General features: G+C 39.2%; 1 protein-coding gene across 1 annotated transcript in view; it reads right to left on the bottom strand.

Moving 5' to 3' along the window:
* Window positions 1–17,451, bottom strand: part of DNM3 (dynamin 3) — a 164,634-nt gene that overhangs the window by 119,444 nt on the left and 27,739 nt on the right. The window contains exons 6-13 of the mRNA XM_063406686.1: window positions 16,562–16,722; window positions 14,718–14,860; window positions 12,840–12,975; window positions 11,836–11,903; window positions 10,875–11,013; window positions 9,700–9,786; window positions 7,769–7,839; window positions 4,256–4,304 (exon numbers count right to left, since the gene is read on the bottom strand). Of these exons, the coding sequence (XP_063262756.1) occupies window positions 4,256–4,304; window positions 7,769–7,839; window positions 9,700–9,786; window positions 10,875–11,013; window positions 11,836–11,903; window positions 12,840–12,975; window positions 14,718–14,860; window positions 16,562–16,722 (854 nt within the window). The remainder of the gene's footprint in view (window positions 1–4,255; window positions 4,305–7,768; window positions 7,840–9,699; window positions 9,787–10,874; window positions 11,014–11,835; window positions 11,904–12,839; window positions 12,976–14,717; window positions 14,861–16,561; window positions 16,723–17,451) is intronic.

The following is a 17,451-nucleotide window of genomic DNA, read 5'->3' as shown; positions in this document are numbered from 1 at the left end:
CATCATCCAATTACTAATTACAACAAATGCTACCAAACAGTAAGCACATTGAGAGAATAAAAATTACAAAAACTACTCAGGGAGGCATCCTTACAAGCTGGATGTTCTTTGGATTCAGTCATGAAGATCCTCACACTACAGAAGCTGTAACATATTACAGGGAACCCTACTGCATTATTTCACTGTAATCTACCAAATGTCACAGCATCAACTGATCAGATCTGTTCTGATACTGAACACAACCAAGATCTTGTGACATTGTTTCCCTACAAATCACTGCACAATGTATTACATAACTTAAAACTAGTGACAGTGGCTGAAGTCCTAAAAACATGTCTGCTTTAAAGAAAAATTTAGTCTTTACTGGAAAAAAGCTCTCAGGGGTAAAAAAATCAAAATATACTTCCAAATATAGTTAAACAAAGAGTTAAGTCAAATATGAAGGGACATTAACCTAAAAAATAAATAGCTAAAGGCCATTTAGAACAGCAATAATTCTCTAGACTTGATAAAGGGAAAATTCAAAACCCGCAGGTCTCGTGCTGCTAAATTTTGAAATATTTTTGAACGTGTTAGCTCATGGGCACCACCTCTTTCATAGAAATACTGACATTTCTTAACAGAACAGCTTTGTCATGATTTTTCATTACCATCTCACTGACCATGGTAAAAGTCTCCCTTTCCATCTGGTTGCTCAAAAAAATTCTATGAACATTTTTTTCCTGGGTCATACAAGATAACAGGATTTAAGTACAAGTGAAGAAAAGAAACAGCAAAGTATGCTACAAAGCAGGATTAAAAGGGAAAAAAAAAGAAAAATAAAGAAGGAGTTACTAGGGGGAAAGTAACTTATTAGAACTATTATTCAGGCCAGCTGATGAGGTCTGAATGCTACTTGTGTCCAGAAGAAATTAATCAGAAAATTAATCAGATTGTTGATGTAGCATTGAAGAGAGGCAGGTCAAACAAAGCCCTCAGACCCAAACCTCCACATCCCCTGGACAGGGCCTTGAAACTCACAGCTCATTTTAAGCCCCTTCTCCACTTACAGGGCTACTTCAAGCAGAGCAGCAGATTTTGCCACAGAAGCAAAGCACATAATCTCCTATAAATTTTATATAATCCTCTATAATTTGAGTGTCTTGCATTTTCACACACATCAATTGGGCACATGGAGCAATGATACCGTCATCTTTAAAGCTTTATCGTGAAGGAGAGCTTAAAACACTAAATTTTAGTCACCAAAAAAAATCTCAGCACATACCATACACAATTAAGAGTGGGTGTTGGCTTTCAGGAGCCAAACCTTGCTGGTGTGATGTGTAAAACCAAGCACTGCACAGATTACTTCAAGAAATGAAAACACAGACTAACCTGTGGCTTAAAAAGAAACTTTGTGGAGTCAGCTCAAAACCTCAGGCGGTAGCAAAGAAAAGACAAACAAAAAAGGCCAAAGATTAAGTGTGAGAGGATAAATTAGTAGTAGAGGAAAAAGGAGGAAAACATGCTAAGAGGAATTTGCGTTATTGTCCAAAAATAAGGTGTTGCTCATCTTATTTCCAAGAGACACTGAAATAGTTAATAGTTATCTGCATTATTCCAATCCAAAGCAAGCTACCAAAAAAGAAAAGCAAGGCATTGCAAATGAGTATCCCACTATTTGGGGAAAATTCAGTGATCCTGATCTCTCCAATGGGTTCAATTAAACTGCTGCTAAAATCAGTGCTGTCTAGACTTTTTTCCATAACTGAACAAAAGTTTAGTTTAAAATGATAACTAACAGAATGTGATGATGTGGCAACAAACTGAAAAAATGTACATTTTTTTATCACAGATATTGCCAAAGAATACACACATACAGAAATTTATTTCTTACACCTTACCTCACTGAACCGGTAGTAACTTGTTATAAAATTAACTGCAGTTTAGACAATTAATTCTAATTAGTAATATTAAAGACATTAACATATTTATTTACTCATGAAGTGGAAGGGTTAGAAAAAAGTCTGTGATATATTGATCCTCCTTGGTGCTATGAAAAGAATGCTAAAAAGGCTTTAAATATTTTCACTCATAAAACTCACTTTTTCTATCCAAAGTAATTCCTTGACAAAAACAAACCTCCAAGAACAGTACCTGTATCCATAAACAGCACGTTCATTTACACCAGAGCTAATGTTTCCTTTTGGTTACCACAAACTTATTTGCCCACCTTTCAAAGAGAGTTTACTATGAATAGAGGCACTTATCAGATAAAAACTGCTTTCCAGTTATATAATAAAATAAACACCAATTAGTCATTTTAGTTTGAAAAACTTGGGAAATTATAAAAATATTAATTCTATGCAAAGTCTTCTACAACACTTTAAGTTATACTAGTTCAGACTGGTAACAGCAGGTTAGTAGCAGTTAAGTGATGAACTGCAATTACACTTGGTTGAGGAAGTGTTACAGACAAGACAGCTTAACGTTAAATAGTTTAGCAGCAGGTATTTGACAAACCAATGAGTTAGAGACAAACTTTGCCCTCTGAGAAGCTAAATGAAAAAGCAACAATAAAGCTTACAGAACTTAGCTCGTACAATTTGCCTTGAAGGCGGTAGATTGGTTCCCTGAAATAGCAAATTGCAAAAATGAAGTTTTATTTCAGAAACATTTTCTCATTCTTTTCAGCTCCAAACAATCAACTTACAAACATCTGTTTATTATCTCTACAATAAAAGGTTCAGCAAAGTCCTTTATACCACAAGTAACCAAGTTTCAACATTGAATTTAAAACACCAAGCTTTTTCTTCACTTCTTTAGAGAGAAAACATTCACCCAATTAAAAAATCATTCATTTTATTTGTGTATTTTTGAAGAGCCAGATAATTGGTTGCTTTTCCTTTTATGGGACACTCCAAAGTGATGACAGTCATTGTGTTTGACACATGTTCCAGCACAGCTAGATAAGAAGGAAATCTCTCCTCAGAGGGGAGAGGCTGCTCTTTGAAGCCATCGCAGTGTTTAGACCTTCGAGTTTTTTTTCATTTTAATCCAAACCATACATTACATCAAAAATGCCACTCATGCTGGTCAGGCTGTGGGGAACCATCCCATCCAAGAAGTTGCTGGATTATATTAAGAAGTATCTTGAAAATAACTAGCAATTTCTTGGTGAGAGGAAGAGATTGAATTTCTAGCCCCAGAAAGATGACTAGAACTCTTGCCAAGAACTCTTGTCTACAACAGCAGCAGAATAGGAGACTTCCTGAAAGTTCAGGTTTATCACTTGGATCTAAACTCAGTGGTCACATTTGAAACCTTGATCAGGAGGTGAAACCTCCTGAGCATTGTGTGACCAAACTGCATGTGAAAACATCAGGAAGAGGTTCAATACTGGTAATTACACAAAATTTCATTGTCTTATTTTTACTACTATTTTTTATTTCATTCTCAAGTATGCACTAGTTCCATAACAGGTTTTTTTTCTGTTCAAGACTTTGCAAAAACCTCAAAGTGAGCAGAAACTCTCCAAATCATAGCACTTTCCTTATTTTCATCTCATATTAGGAAGAGGACTGATCCTGCCAAGTACTGAGAACCCCTGACCCACACAAAAGCAGAGAAGGAAGGCGGGCTCAGGAGCACCAAGCACCTTGCAGAATCAATCCCATATTCTTACGTGACAAAAATAAACAAACAATTTAATTAACAAATCTCAGTGAAGATGCTAATTAATCTGAGAGCATCAACCACTTGTTCTTTCTTTATTTTGAGAAAGGGCTATGGTATGCAGTCAACAACTGTGTAATGTCAGCTGAAAGGTTTCACAAGAGGTAAAGGCAAATCCACATTTGCTTGCTCGCTTGCCCTTCCCTGCTGTTCAGCTGTGAACACATCAGGAGTAACAAAACACACAAAGCACACACAGGCAAGTACTCACCAGCATTTGGGATTCTGAAATTCACAAGTTTGCAGTTAATGACAAAACACCGATGTGTAACATGAGAGATTCAAGGCACTGAACAGCACCAAAGGGGGGACACTCCCCAGCAGTGCAAGCAGCAGCAGAAATGCTCAACAGTAAATGATGATAACAACAGAGGTCAGGTGGCTTTGTAAAGCTCAGCAAAACAAGGCAATGAGGACACATTTATGTATGTTTGAAGCAAACAAAGGTAAATAACACTTAAAACAGAAAATGCAGCCAAGAAAACCAAACAGCTTGGATTAACTTGCACATGCCATTATCCATTCTCTGTTAGGTGCCTACCTGATTTCCCACTGCACTTTTGTTAACCTGACTGCTTCTTTGTTGGGCACTAAGGGAAGCAGAGGAAAAGAGTTATGCTGAAGAAACTTGAACTAAGCCAGTTCCTGAGGAATAATTTTAGCAGTTACTTCTGATTCCAGCAGAGAAAGCTAGACGAACATAGCAAAAGAAACACAGGAAAATCATTGCATACATGTGCATATTTCAACTGCTTTTGTGCCTGATTATATTTGCTTACTAAGGACAGAAGGGACATGCACAGCAGACAGCACCTACCAATCATCTCCTTTGCAACAACATCCTTCTTGCACTGGTAAAGGTTACTAAAAGCACAGAGAAATTATGGCTCGTGTGGGTAGCTTTGGAAACATTAGCCTCTATAAATATTCCAGAGAGACAAAAAGCAAGCCATTTCTGTTATTTAGAGCACTACAACAAAATCCTCCCCTGCTGGAGGCTCCTTAATAGCTTTGTCTTGACAGTTTGTTTTGGATATTATTCTAATATTTATATGCACTTGGAGGGTGTAAATATAACCAATGTATGAAGCCGTCATAAAGCTGGTTTAAAGCTGAAATCTTACAAGAATAGAGCACATTTGAAATTAAACCATATTTAAAATATTTTGCTCAATTCTTGAACTTTGGTAATCCCAGTTCCTGAAACAAAACACACTCCTGTCTCAAAACCAATCAAGTTGCCATTAATTCTAAAAGCATTTGCATTATGTGGCGGTTTGTGTTAGGCCACAAAATTAAAATATTGCTGGAAAGAGGAAGAAAAGCTTTCCGAGAGCAGGCTTTGGCTACTCAGCCACCAGCACTTCACTGGTGACAGGGAATTTTGTTAGGATTATATTATACCATTTCATCAGGCATTGATTCACTGAAGAGAAAAGGATCCATACTGCAGCAGCTATAAAGGCTGCTGTGACAGAGAAAGGCAGAGAGGTGTCCTGGATCAGAGCGTGTGGCCAATCCTGTCTGGAGCACAGCTGCTGCTTCAAAGAACTGATGAAGCACCAACTCAAGCCCTGTACAAATTCCCATCCTGCCCTTTGGACCACACTATCAAACCAGCAGTCCACATGCTGTCTGGGAGAAGATCCACAAGGATATTTATTCCATGTGCCTACTCACCGTGTTCAGCTCAATCATCCTGATCCTTTTGCCCAAACAACACTGCATGTCCCTGGTGCACCACTTAAGTTGCATAATCTTTGATACAGAAATTACCATTAAATGAAGTGCACACAGAAAACACAGCACTAATCTCTGGTTTATTTCCTTAATGTTATCACCTAAGAAAAGTGAATTACACCATTAACACCATACTAAGAAACCCATGCCTTTTAGAGATAGTCCAGCATCTAGTCCTCTAATTAATGCTCTAAATACAAATTACTCTTTATGTAGATTGAGGCATGAAGCTGTTCTTGAGTTATACCAACTGGAAACAAACCCAAGCCCAGAATTTTGCCACTTGTTCTGCCAAACGAGACCAACATTAATATTCCAAGATTTTGCAATTTTATAACTCTGCAAATTTGTTCTAAATACTGGCATTGTTAAACCCCTCTAGAGCCAATTCACACTGCACTGTGCCTGCCTCAGGTCCTGCAGCGCTGTAGGGTCGTTTGTAATGTCTCATGCTCTCACTCTTATGGCTAAGGATCCCAGGACTTACACTGTTACTGCAGCCACATGAGACAAGGGGCTGGAAGGCTCAGCAAAGGAAAGGAAACCCCAGGGAATCTGGGGAATCTGTAGTCCAGGATATTTAGATACTGCAGAAGCCTCTATGCTACCCAACTTATTTCATTTTCCAGTTCTAACATAACTGCTGTAACAATAATACAATTACAGTTTCAAATCAGTATTTTCTCCGGTTTGTCTCGTAAGTGAATATATTTCAAATTTTTCTTTGATATCTAAATTTTATCTTTTAGTTGAGCAGAGGTCAAGAAGGCTACTTTCCTTCCATCTGTTCCAACCTAGAGAAACCCTTGCTTAAACTTACCAGTGAACTTAACACAAGAGTCACTTGTTACCTGCTTATGCCCCATACACAGCACCTGGGAAGTTCCAGATCTCAGCTGGCAAAAGAGAAGCAGCTTTCCCAAGAAATTGAACTTGGGAATTGTAAAGACACAGCAGCAAGGACCATGGAGGCTGCAGGTACAGCACCCATGAGGGGAACTTTTCCAGGGGAGAAACATTATGAGATAGCTACAGATATACCTGGAACTCCAGAATCCAGTACTACAAAATGTGGAATGTTCCAACTTGACAAGGAAAAGTCTTTTCACAATGAGGTGAGGCAAGCATTGGAACAGGCTAGCATAGAAAGGCTGGAGAATCTCCAATTTTGGGAATTCTCCAGATCTGATTGGACAAAATCCTGAGTAGCCTGCTCTGAACTCAGCGTGGACTCTCCTCTGAGCAGGAGGTGGGACTATGTGACTTCCCAAGGTCACAACACACAACATGAATATACATGGAGTGTTTTTAGCAGCCTTTTTCCTGTCAGAAAGGGATGAAGAGTAGTAAACAGCAGGCAGGTTGTTATCTTGACCTCTAGAAGGCCAGCCACCATTCCTACAGCATCCTGTCATTTGTCAAGAGAACTGATAACGATATCTAGGACCCACAAACAATTCCAGAGAAAGTTGCTCAGACTCAACGCAAACAGTGCCTGGCTTTGCCTTCTCCCCTCTCAGCTTACTGAACTCCATGTTTTAAACCTCCAAGGCACACTGCCAAAGACGTGGAGCTTCCTTCACAGGGCTAACTAGAACTGGCCAGAGTCAAATACACGCTGTGGTGCCAAAATTTGTTTCCAGCATCTCACACTGCCAAAACCTGTTGTGATTCCAGTCACTGTTATGGCAAATATGGCATGAATATGTCTGAAGGAACATTTATTCTTCAAAGAGAGAAGACATCTTCAATGTTTTTACTGGTGTCAAAATGTTGGTATGAAGTCCCTGAGGCACAAATTGCTGGAAACTGAGGGAGAACATTCTGGAAAATATTCTCACAGCCTTTTCAATTAAGTGAGGAGAACGTCAAACCAGGCCCTGCAGGGCATTCTGCTACTATTATTCTCTGCAGCCAAACAGCAGGCACACTTGTAATTCAGTGACATCCATTATTCTGAGCAAAACCGTTTCACACAGAATCACAGCTCCCAAAGTATGCATTAATAACAATGTGGAAAGACCACCAGTATCCATTTCTGTGGTCCTGAAATACATGTAAATCCAGACCAAGACATGAGCTCCAGCTTCAGTGAAACCAGGCTTGTGAACTGGGTGAAGACTCCACTGCAACTGGGACAGATTCAACACTGTGGCTGTCGGGAAGGAGCATGGTCCTGCATGTTTGGGACTCTGCAGCCCGGATCTTCACTGTCACACTTCACGACTTGTGCTCTGAACATAATTAAAAAACCCCAAGCAAATAAACAAAAAAGCCTGGCAGCGTCTTTGTAACAAATTTTCCATGTACTTACTTTGCAAAGCCAATGAAGTCTTCATGGTTGGTGTTGATATAAGAAACCTGGATATCAATGAGCAGCAGCATCTATTATGGGAGACAGGAGAGCAAAATAGGATGGGTAAGGTAGAAGAAAGAGACTGAAGAAAAGGAAGAGAGAAAAAACCAGAACTCTCGAGTTCTCTGCATTACTGAATATTGTTTTCATAATTGTTCAAGCCAAAAGTAATATTTTCTAAATTCCTCTGCTTCTGTTTCTATGCTTGTTTAATAAGTTAGACTACAGAAGTCCTATTTCCTCTTCCTACTTTTTTTCCTAACAGACCTCATTTTTCACTCTTTTGGCCCTTGTCCATTCCATTAAGATCAATCATACATGGGCAGAAAGAATTTTAATAATTATATAACATAGAGTCCACCTCTGCATTTTGCAAGCTAAGCAAAATTCTATCTGGAGCATTCCAGCCAAGCCAGCAAGAAACCTAAACCTTAAACCTAAATCCAGGTACCTACACTTTCTTTATGTACCACACCAAGAAGTAAGAAGTAATCCAGTCCTGGCCCAGAAAACGTCCAGTTCCAGGCACCAGTCAGCCACTCTGGTGTGCACACCTGGACTGAGATGGGCTGTCAACAGAACAACACAATGGTTTGTGTACTTACCACGTGCCAGTCCTCCGGTAGCCCACAGAGCATTTGACTCACCCTTGACAATCTAACTTGGCCAAGAACTCGCTAAGCCAACAGGCTCTGGAATGTGCATGAGGCTGCACTTCACCCCTGTCCTTCCAGACTTCCATTTATCAGAGAGAGCAAGGCAGGAATCTACTGCTACCAAATGGTGGCATTTAATCTCTTCAACCTTATTTCTGCACAGTTCCTCAAACATAGCATCACTTCCAAATTCTTCACAATTTCCAGAAGATACTAGATGCCTCACTTAGACTCAAATCCCCACTATGTTTTTGCTCCATCTCTTACCTCTTAAAATATTCTCACTAGTGTTTTGATTTATAACGGATAACTGCTAACATCATAAATAATGATGTGAATGTGACAATAACCTAGTTGGTCAATTTTTGGCATTTACAAAAAGCCCATATTTTGTTCTTTGTTCTGAGAAATAGTCAGGTGTGTGCATACAATGAAGAATGGGAAAATAAATTACTTTAAACAACTTGTATTTTCTCCAAAATTTTGGGATAACAGTGTTCTAACTAGAACTCCCTGCAAGTACAAGCCCAGCTAATAATTTGTTTTGTTAAATTATTTTCATGACTAAATTTGCAGCACAGATTGAATCAGCAGGATGTGATGCACAGCTCCCTAACTTGCACAGGGACAGGACCAGAGAGCCAGGAGTCCAGGAGAGCTTAGGGGTTCTGCAAGCTCTTCCCCCAATAATTCTATTGTCACACTCCAGACAATAATTCCTGATTTCACTTCCACTGGATTTTCTCATATGTAATCTCAGATTTGCAGTTTCCTGGATTTGGAATGTTCGGTTGAGTGATGAATGCTTTAACCAAATTTCTCTGAATTTTTATTTATTTTTTAGCTTTTTTGAACTTGAAGAAAAGCTTGTCACTCCCTCAAGGATCCCAGTATAATGGGATGGGTATGTTAAAAACACCTCAAAACAAAGTAGAAATAAGCTATTCCTGTGTGCATTTGTTAAATCAATATTGATTTCCCACAAACAGCTCTAGTGGCCCAGCTAAGAAGTTGGCACACTGGCATAGGAACAAACCAACACTACTTAACCTTTCTGTAACAATTCTAGTCTCTGTAAAATCTCAGTGGTAAAGCAATTTTTCTTCCTCTCTAAAATGTGCAGCCCGTTAAAAAAAACAATCCAATTTTTCACTGTCCTACTGCACTTTGGATGTAAGAACTGTTCTCCTTCACACATTTCCCCAAACTGTCACATCTCCTCTTTATTCTCACCTGATCCTTGGTCTTCTCTTCTCTTTCACGAATGTAGCCAGCAACAATTCTTTCTGTTTCCTCACATAACCTTGGATATGTTGCCAACTGAAACAGAAAATTAACAGAAATTTACACCTGCAGAGGGGCTTCAGTGGAATACAAACAGGGGAGCCTCCAGCTTTCCTCTTTGGAAGGAAGTAAATACTGTAAATGCTTGGGACTAAAAGTCGAGCACACTGCAAAGCAAACCTCACTTGCTGTTGTTCAGAGACTGGAGAGACCTGAACCCTTGGACTGCTGCTGCTCTTTTCCTCCAGAGAACACTGAGAAAAAGACACTTTGGACATATGAAACACACTCTGTGTGGGGTGAGGTTTCTCCCTCTTCTCTCTGGGCCTAATTCCAGAGTGGTGCTCTAAATGATTTCCAAAGTTCTTGTTTTTTAAAGGCTCCACCTTGTGGCAACATCTTTATATAACAATACTGAAAAAAGCAAGATACAGTGGTAAATTTGGCCAATACCAGTGGGAAGAGCATCTGCACAGTTAATTCAAGTGACATGTCTTCCAGACTTCACCAAAAGTGAAAAAACCCTGGAAATTCTGCTGAAAATATACCAGAGAATCTGCTTCTCTATGTTCTTTGCCTTTCTGGTTCTAAGAAATATCTCCTTTACTTGCTCATCGGTATAAAAAATTTGGGTTTTTTCAGACAAAAAATACAAGAGGATGTTTCTCAACAACCTCATCATACCTGTGCTCACATGCCAGAATCCCTCCTGTAGTTTCTGTTATGGGGTACCCTGCACTGGGACTGTGGGACAGGCAGGTGCACAGGAGACTGCAGAAGCAGCCAGTCAGCCAAGAAGTGAAAATGTGGTTTTAAGGAGGAAACTGAGGGCACTTTTGACTCAAAAAGCACCATAAGAATCAAAACAAAGGAATCAAAAAAATGAACTTTTCCATCATTACATTATTCTGAGCACTTTGCAGAAGTTATAAAGAATTACCTGAGGAAGGTAATTCTTTATAACTTTATAACTCTTTATTCTTTATAACTCTGTCTTTATCACTCTGTCCAACAAGTGACTGAACCAGAAATCTCTTGTAACAGCATAAAATGCAAGACAGGCTTTACATTCCGTACTATACCATTACATTTTACTTACATTACCAGATCTATGTGCAAGCTACCTTTTTAGTGCACTTCTTGACAGTGTTGATTAACTCTTGCATCACCAGATCCACACTTTTTAAGCAAGGTCCTTTCAGCTTAACTATCTGTTTTTTAACAATGGCTTCAAACGCCATATCTGGAGTGAACAAACCTGTTCTGTGGACATAAAAGAATATGTAAGACAGTAATAAAAACCTCCGGCAAGAAAGATTTTTTTTTACTGAATTGCTTAAATCTTTGCTTTCAGAGCTGAGTAATAACAATCCCTACACAAAGAGGCTTCCATAGAACTAAATTTGCTTATTTCTCAAATAAAGTGTCATTCTGAGTAAGAATATACTCAGAATATAAGAATGTAAGTAGAAAGATGCTTGAAAGATGAAATTCCTTCAAGAGGACTGCAAGGACTCTAAGGAGTACTGCTATAGTGCTGTAAAGCCTTAGCAGCAGTGCATCAAACCTTAGGGATGAGTGGAGCTGCAAGCACTCCATGCACAATGCCCTGCACAGTAAATCCGTAAGAATCCGATGGCTGCACCTTTCACTCACACCAGAAAATGTGGTTTTGCTACTCAGAGTCTGACATGGAGAATTTCACAGTTGGTCACTGCAGAGTAAATGAATTTATAACCAGCTACCCACAGACTCAGTTGTGAACACATGAGCCTTGCTTCTCTTTCAAACGCTGTTGTCATCCAAGGTTTACCTGGGCAGATAAATTATACAAAAACCCACACTATAAAAGCACACCTGAAACTATCAGCTCACACGATAAATCAAGACCTCTCCAGCAAGCAGGCAAGGAAAGTTCAAATACTGAACCACGGCTACCAGTGTCAACCATCTGACAATTTACCTATCAAGCAACACAAGAAACATTTCCCAAAACACTGAGAACAACCAAGCTTGTAAGCAATGCTTTGGGAAGGTATTCCACCTGTGTCGTGGGAGCAGGCAGGAAAGCATGGGAGCACTTGCCTGATCCCGTGTATGTTCTTGATGGCGTAACTTATCTCCCTCCGCAGCTCCTTCTCGTTGAACTCCATCTACAGGAACAGCAGCACACGAGCACGTTAGGGGAAGGTTTGAACAAAACAGAAAATATCCTCTCTCCCTATGTAACCATAAGACAAGCAAGTTCAGCTGTTAAAGTAGTAATTCCTAATTACACTAACCAATGCATAAGTATTTTAAAACGTTTTAGCACTGAGGCTACAGTCAGCAGTAAATATTGTTGAAAATCACACACTCTTCCATTCCAGATATACCAACGGCTGGAATGATTTTGAAGAGTTGACAGAGTAAGCCTGAAACAGGATTTGGAAGACTCCACTGTTTGGTTTTTTTTAAAGCCTGGTTTCTTTAGGTGGTATAACTTCTGTGATTATGATCTGTTTATCCCCTCCCTTCTCATTCTACAGTTTTCAAACAAATGTAAGAGAGCAGTTGCCTCAGTGATGAAGTTATAAAGCTTTTCTTTGAGTTTCTTGGAAGTCAGCTAGCTGGAAGAAAAGTCAGTGTTGTCATAAACGAAAGGGTCATTACCCAAGTCAAACCATCATAGAATGATTTGGGTTGGAAGAGACCTAAAGGGTCTTCCTTCCATAACTCTCATTTTAATAGATACCAGCCACTTGAACACAAGTCAAATTACCAACTGTGACTGTCTGCCTACCCCATTTAACCAGAAGAAAGATGCCATTTGTGATAAAACAATAGGAGAGCACAGAAAATAGTATGAACTAGGACTATAATTATATTCTAATTCTTGTATTTTAGAATTCTTAGCATGTTTCAGTGTCCAATGCTAGAAATGAAGCCTAATGTCTCAATTATAACTTCATGTAACTTCTTCCACAGTTAAAAGTTAAATATTCTTTCCATAAGATCTGTTCTTGGCTACACTACTATCAGCATGATATGAACTATGAACATAAGAATACATAAATAAAATAAAGCACATCGGCAAGATGGATAAATACCTTCACGAGTTCAAAGGGAAAACGTTCATGGAAGATACGATTGATTTTGGCACCTCCTGAAAGTTCTAGAGTATCAACTTGATCTCCTGATCCTTCAATTCTTTTCTCAAAGTCCACTGAAAACTGTTGTACCATCCTAAATGTCAAAGAAGGGGAGGAAAGGACAAGAAAACCAAACAAAACCCAGAACAATTAAGCATATTAACTGCCAACTTTTATTTCAGGACTGTCTATTCACACATATTCAGCAATTACCAGAAATATCTGTACAGCTGATTCAGCCAAGCTGCCAACCCATAGAATCCCTACCTACACACATCCCCTGCATCCCTGCTCTCTTGCTGTACAGTCTAATAGCGTGACGTGAATCCAGTGCTGGAAAACCCAGAAGAGATTGGGAAGGAACTTCCTTTCCCCATGCCAAAAGGCAAACCCAAGAACCAGTACTAACATGGTGATCTGTCAGTACACAAGCACCAGCTTACTTAGCTGTGCTTTGACTTCTGCAGCAGGAGCATTCAGAAAAACCCACAGGAGAGTTCTCTCAGTCATGGAAAAATCAAAGGTGATGTCCCTCTGTTTTTGTAACCAAAACATCTGGAGCAAAGCCATGAGGAACTCTTCTCTACCCTTTTGGACACAGTTGGTACAAAAATAAGGAGTAAATCAGTCTTCATCTGGCTCAAGAAAGTCTCTCTAGTTCAGCTGATTTTCCCCCTGAATTTCAAAGTTTTAATTAGAGAAGGAATCCAGCCCCAAACTAATACATTATCACAATCCAGCACTATTACCTTCTATCCCAAAGAACTGAGAATGCTGAAAACCTCTGAAATCAGTCAGAGCAGGAATGTGACAACAGGCACGTAAGAGAGAAGAGCTAGGAACATTTTACACTTCTCCTTCCTTCACATTTCCTCTCTAAGAAGTAAATTTTATTTGCATATAAACACAGAGGGCTACAAGTGAAGGAAAAAAAAACGGGAGAGTGAAAATAGTAGATCTTTCAGGTGAAAAGATAGGCAGCACTGAGTATCCAGCATCCCTGGAAATAGGCCAAGGAAGGAAGCAGATGCAGCAAAGCACAGATGCTAACTGATGTTCCATCCACAACACCAGCATCGTCCTTCCTCCCTGGTGCTAAATCCACAATCAAGACAGGGCTGTGATTCCACCTCCAAGTCAGATGGACAAACATCTCTGTTCCATCACTGTTATCAAAGTCTCATCACAGACTTATTTTGTGGATGAGACCCAAACCAAACAGTGACTTCAGCAGTGAAAAAGCTTTCTAGTCCAGAACTGATGATGATAATCCCCAAGAATTTGCCTTACTGCTCTCTGAAAGCACACAAACGTTCACTGACAATTTCTGCAGCAAAGAACTCTGGGTCTTAGGTGCACAAAAGATGAAGGACAACCATCTTTGATTAATTTTGATCTTGCCATCTCTAGGTTCTTTTGGACAGCCAAGTTTTTATACTAGAAAAAGAATTCTTTATTCTTCTTCCAGTCTCATCTTCCAGACTTCCAACACAATGTCTCTCCCTTGCTTGAGGTCATCTTTTTGGCAGACAGAAGAATGTGTCTGCACAATCAGAAGCAGTTTTTTACTTTTGATCATCTCTGCTGCCCATCTTCATGCCTTTTCCTTGTTCTGCTTTCTCCCTTTTCTAGGATTACTAAAATTAATTTAGGAGAATTCTGTTGAAATTGTAGAATAAATAAAATGTTCTGGAACATCAAACACAGATTTCTTTGGCGCTTGTGTAAAGAATCCTTAACAATATCCTAATTTTTAAATTTAAACCAATCAGAAAGAAGGGGGGAAAAGGCAAAACAAACCCATTCAAAGTGGAAAAGCAGACAAAAGGCACTCACTGCAACAGGGCTTTTGTTTTTCTGGTGGGATCTTCTGGTCTGAAGTTTTTGTATACCTCTACTTCATGTTCTATAGAAAGCAGCTGGCTCTGGAGTTTGCTTCTGAAGGCTGGCAGGGTATCCCGAATATGATTGGTAAGTTGCTAAAAAGCAAATAAAAGCCTTTTTATACTGTTAAAAAGATGAAAGCAGGAGCACAACCATTTCCTTCTGACTGCCAACTGTATCAGCCATGACCTGTGCTGGTTTACCAGTGCAGCTCCTTTTGAGCTCTGATGCAATGGAGGCTGTTAAAGAACAATCCAATATTCCCGGTGTATACACACTGTACGGAGGCTCAAAAAATTCCTTTATCCTCTCATTCACTAAGCCCTGTTACTGCACACCTGTTTAGGTACACCTGAAAAAGTTACACACATTACATGGGTCATTTAAAATCACCTCTCATCTCTCTGTGCTGATGCCACACTCCCATTTTGCTGCTTTCTTAAGGGTGCTTCACAATTTCCTCCACATTTGCTCAGCACAACAACTTCTTTATGCTACAGCTACAAGGCAAAGTGGGAAAGAAAGAGATTCTAAAGCACCCACAACGTGTTTTTACATACATATATAAGTATGTATGTATGTTTTAATGTGTTAGCACAGCACTGTCCATGACTTACCTGTGCCACAGATTTCCCAGGTATTGTACACACTCCTTAGTTAAAAGCAAACTGAACTTCTTCCACCATGCCCCAAACCCTCTTCCCAGCCCCAGGCAGACAAGCCATACATTTAAACTCTCATACATTGAAGTACAGAAACTCAGGTTTAAAGTTGCTCAGCAGACTAACAGGCACAAAATCAAAAGCTGGAGTTTCCCTGGAGCACCACCTTGTGGATACAAAGAAACTGAAGTATTACCTGAAACCACAATAGGTCCCCAATATCTTGAGGACAGAACTTAGCTACATCTTCCCATATCTAACATTCTACACACAGTGAAAGCAACAGAAGATCAGCAGTTCCTACTGAAGAAGGCAAATATTCAAAACAGCTCTCAAAAAAGTTAAAAGCAATGCCAGTCAGGACAGACAATCTATTTGAAACGTATGTGCAGCTTGTATTTCAGTCTCAAAACTAAGACATATGAATTAAACTTTCAAGATGTAACACAAGGCAAAACATTCAAAACACAGATAAAAATGCAGGGTACAATCAAGTTCTTGCATCCTGATGAAGACACTGGCTCTGAGGCACAAACAAATGGCATTAGTCTTTTTGAGAGAGCCCAGAGCATTACACAGCCTGGCTGTCAAGTTACAGCTGCAAAATCACTGTAGCAAAAACATTAGCAGACCAACCACTTACTTTTCTACTTTAATCAGGAACATTTCAGCTGTTTCCAGCTGCTATCCAAAATGGACAAAGCCAGGCTGACCTGGTCTTTGTCTATTCCAGACAAAATGCTGCAATTTGACAGTGAGCTGGAAAAAACAGTATCAATTTGGGCTTGTAGGAATGCCAAAAACACTGGGCAATTGATAAGTTAAATGTAACAATTGAGGAATAGGAGAGTATACTTCCAGGGAATGAAACAAATCTTATTTTTAATGTTCATATTCAATATTCTAAAGAACACAGGAATGCAGAAATTCCAGTAAATGCCAGAAACTACAACTCAAAGCAAGCTTTTGTGTGCTACGTGTAATATACAGCTGTGGTTTCACCTTGTGCAAATTAAAAACAATGAAAGCAGGAAGGGATGAGTGAAGTTCAGTGACCAACTTCATTCTGATACAGTTTTATATTGGCCCTATCATTACAAAGCTGCCTTTCACCACAAAGGGTTCAGGTTTTACCTGGTTTAGAACTTTCTGGAGATATGGTGTTCCCATCCGATCTGCCATGTGCCTGTAGGATGGGTGGGAAAGAAAGAATTTCCTTTCTGCTAGAAGAGCTGCCTTTATGTCCTTTTTCCCATCAATGTCTTTCTGGCTTCTGTTTACAACACCAATATAACCTAAAACAAGACAAAAAAAAGGGGAAATCAATGCAGTTATTGCCTGAACCACTGAATTCATCTTAAATAGAACCAGACTCTCTCAGCTCAAACAAAACCTTCCAATTTGGGCATTTCAGATCATGTTTACAAGTAGAAAAGTAATCTTAACACTGTCTAAACTGTTTATTCTGTTTACATATAACAGATAGACTTTTAAATCACCAATTCAAATAGAGAAATAGCTGAAACTCTGGTGAGCTCCAAAGAAACCACTTCAAAAATAAAGAAACAAAAATCAAAAATAAAATTGAAATACACACACAGGTCGACACAGATAAATGATATGACACTAACAAAATACAAAAAAAAAATCTTCTAATTTGCAGGACCAACATGCTCCATGGGAGGAGATAGTAGTGTCATCAATAAATTATAACTAGAATCGAAATACTTGATATTATTAACATAATGAGCAAATGTGGCAGTAGCTGCCAGAACATGGAAACTTTCTAGCAAGCATCAAAACTGGTTTACAGTGAGATTACCAAAGTTCTGGTGCTTGCTTCCATTGTGGGCAAAGAAAAAAAACCAACATTTTTTGTTACAAGGAACCTGGCAGAGAAGAAAAATACTGGCTAATGACATGTGCTGGCATTACACTGCATATTCCAGAGGAAGCAAGGATTTTTCAGGTCCAGAAAGGATATTTTTATCACAGCCACCTTTATGTTTACTGAATAGATAACT

This window comes from Prinia subflava, chromosome 10 (assembly GCF_021018805.1).
Source record: "Prinia subflava isolate CZ2003 ecotype Zambia chromosome 10, Cam_Psub_1.2, whole genome shotgun sequence".
Classification (NCBI taxonomy): domain Eukaryota; kingdom Metazoa; phylum Chordata; class Aves; order Passeriformes; family Cisticolidae; genus Prinia; species Prinia subflava.
Note: the sequence above shows the minus strand (reverse complement) of the source record. Positions and strands in the feature narration are given on the sequence as shown.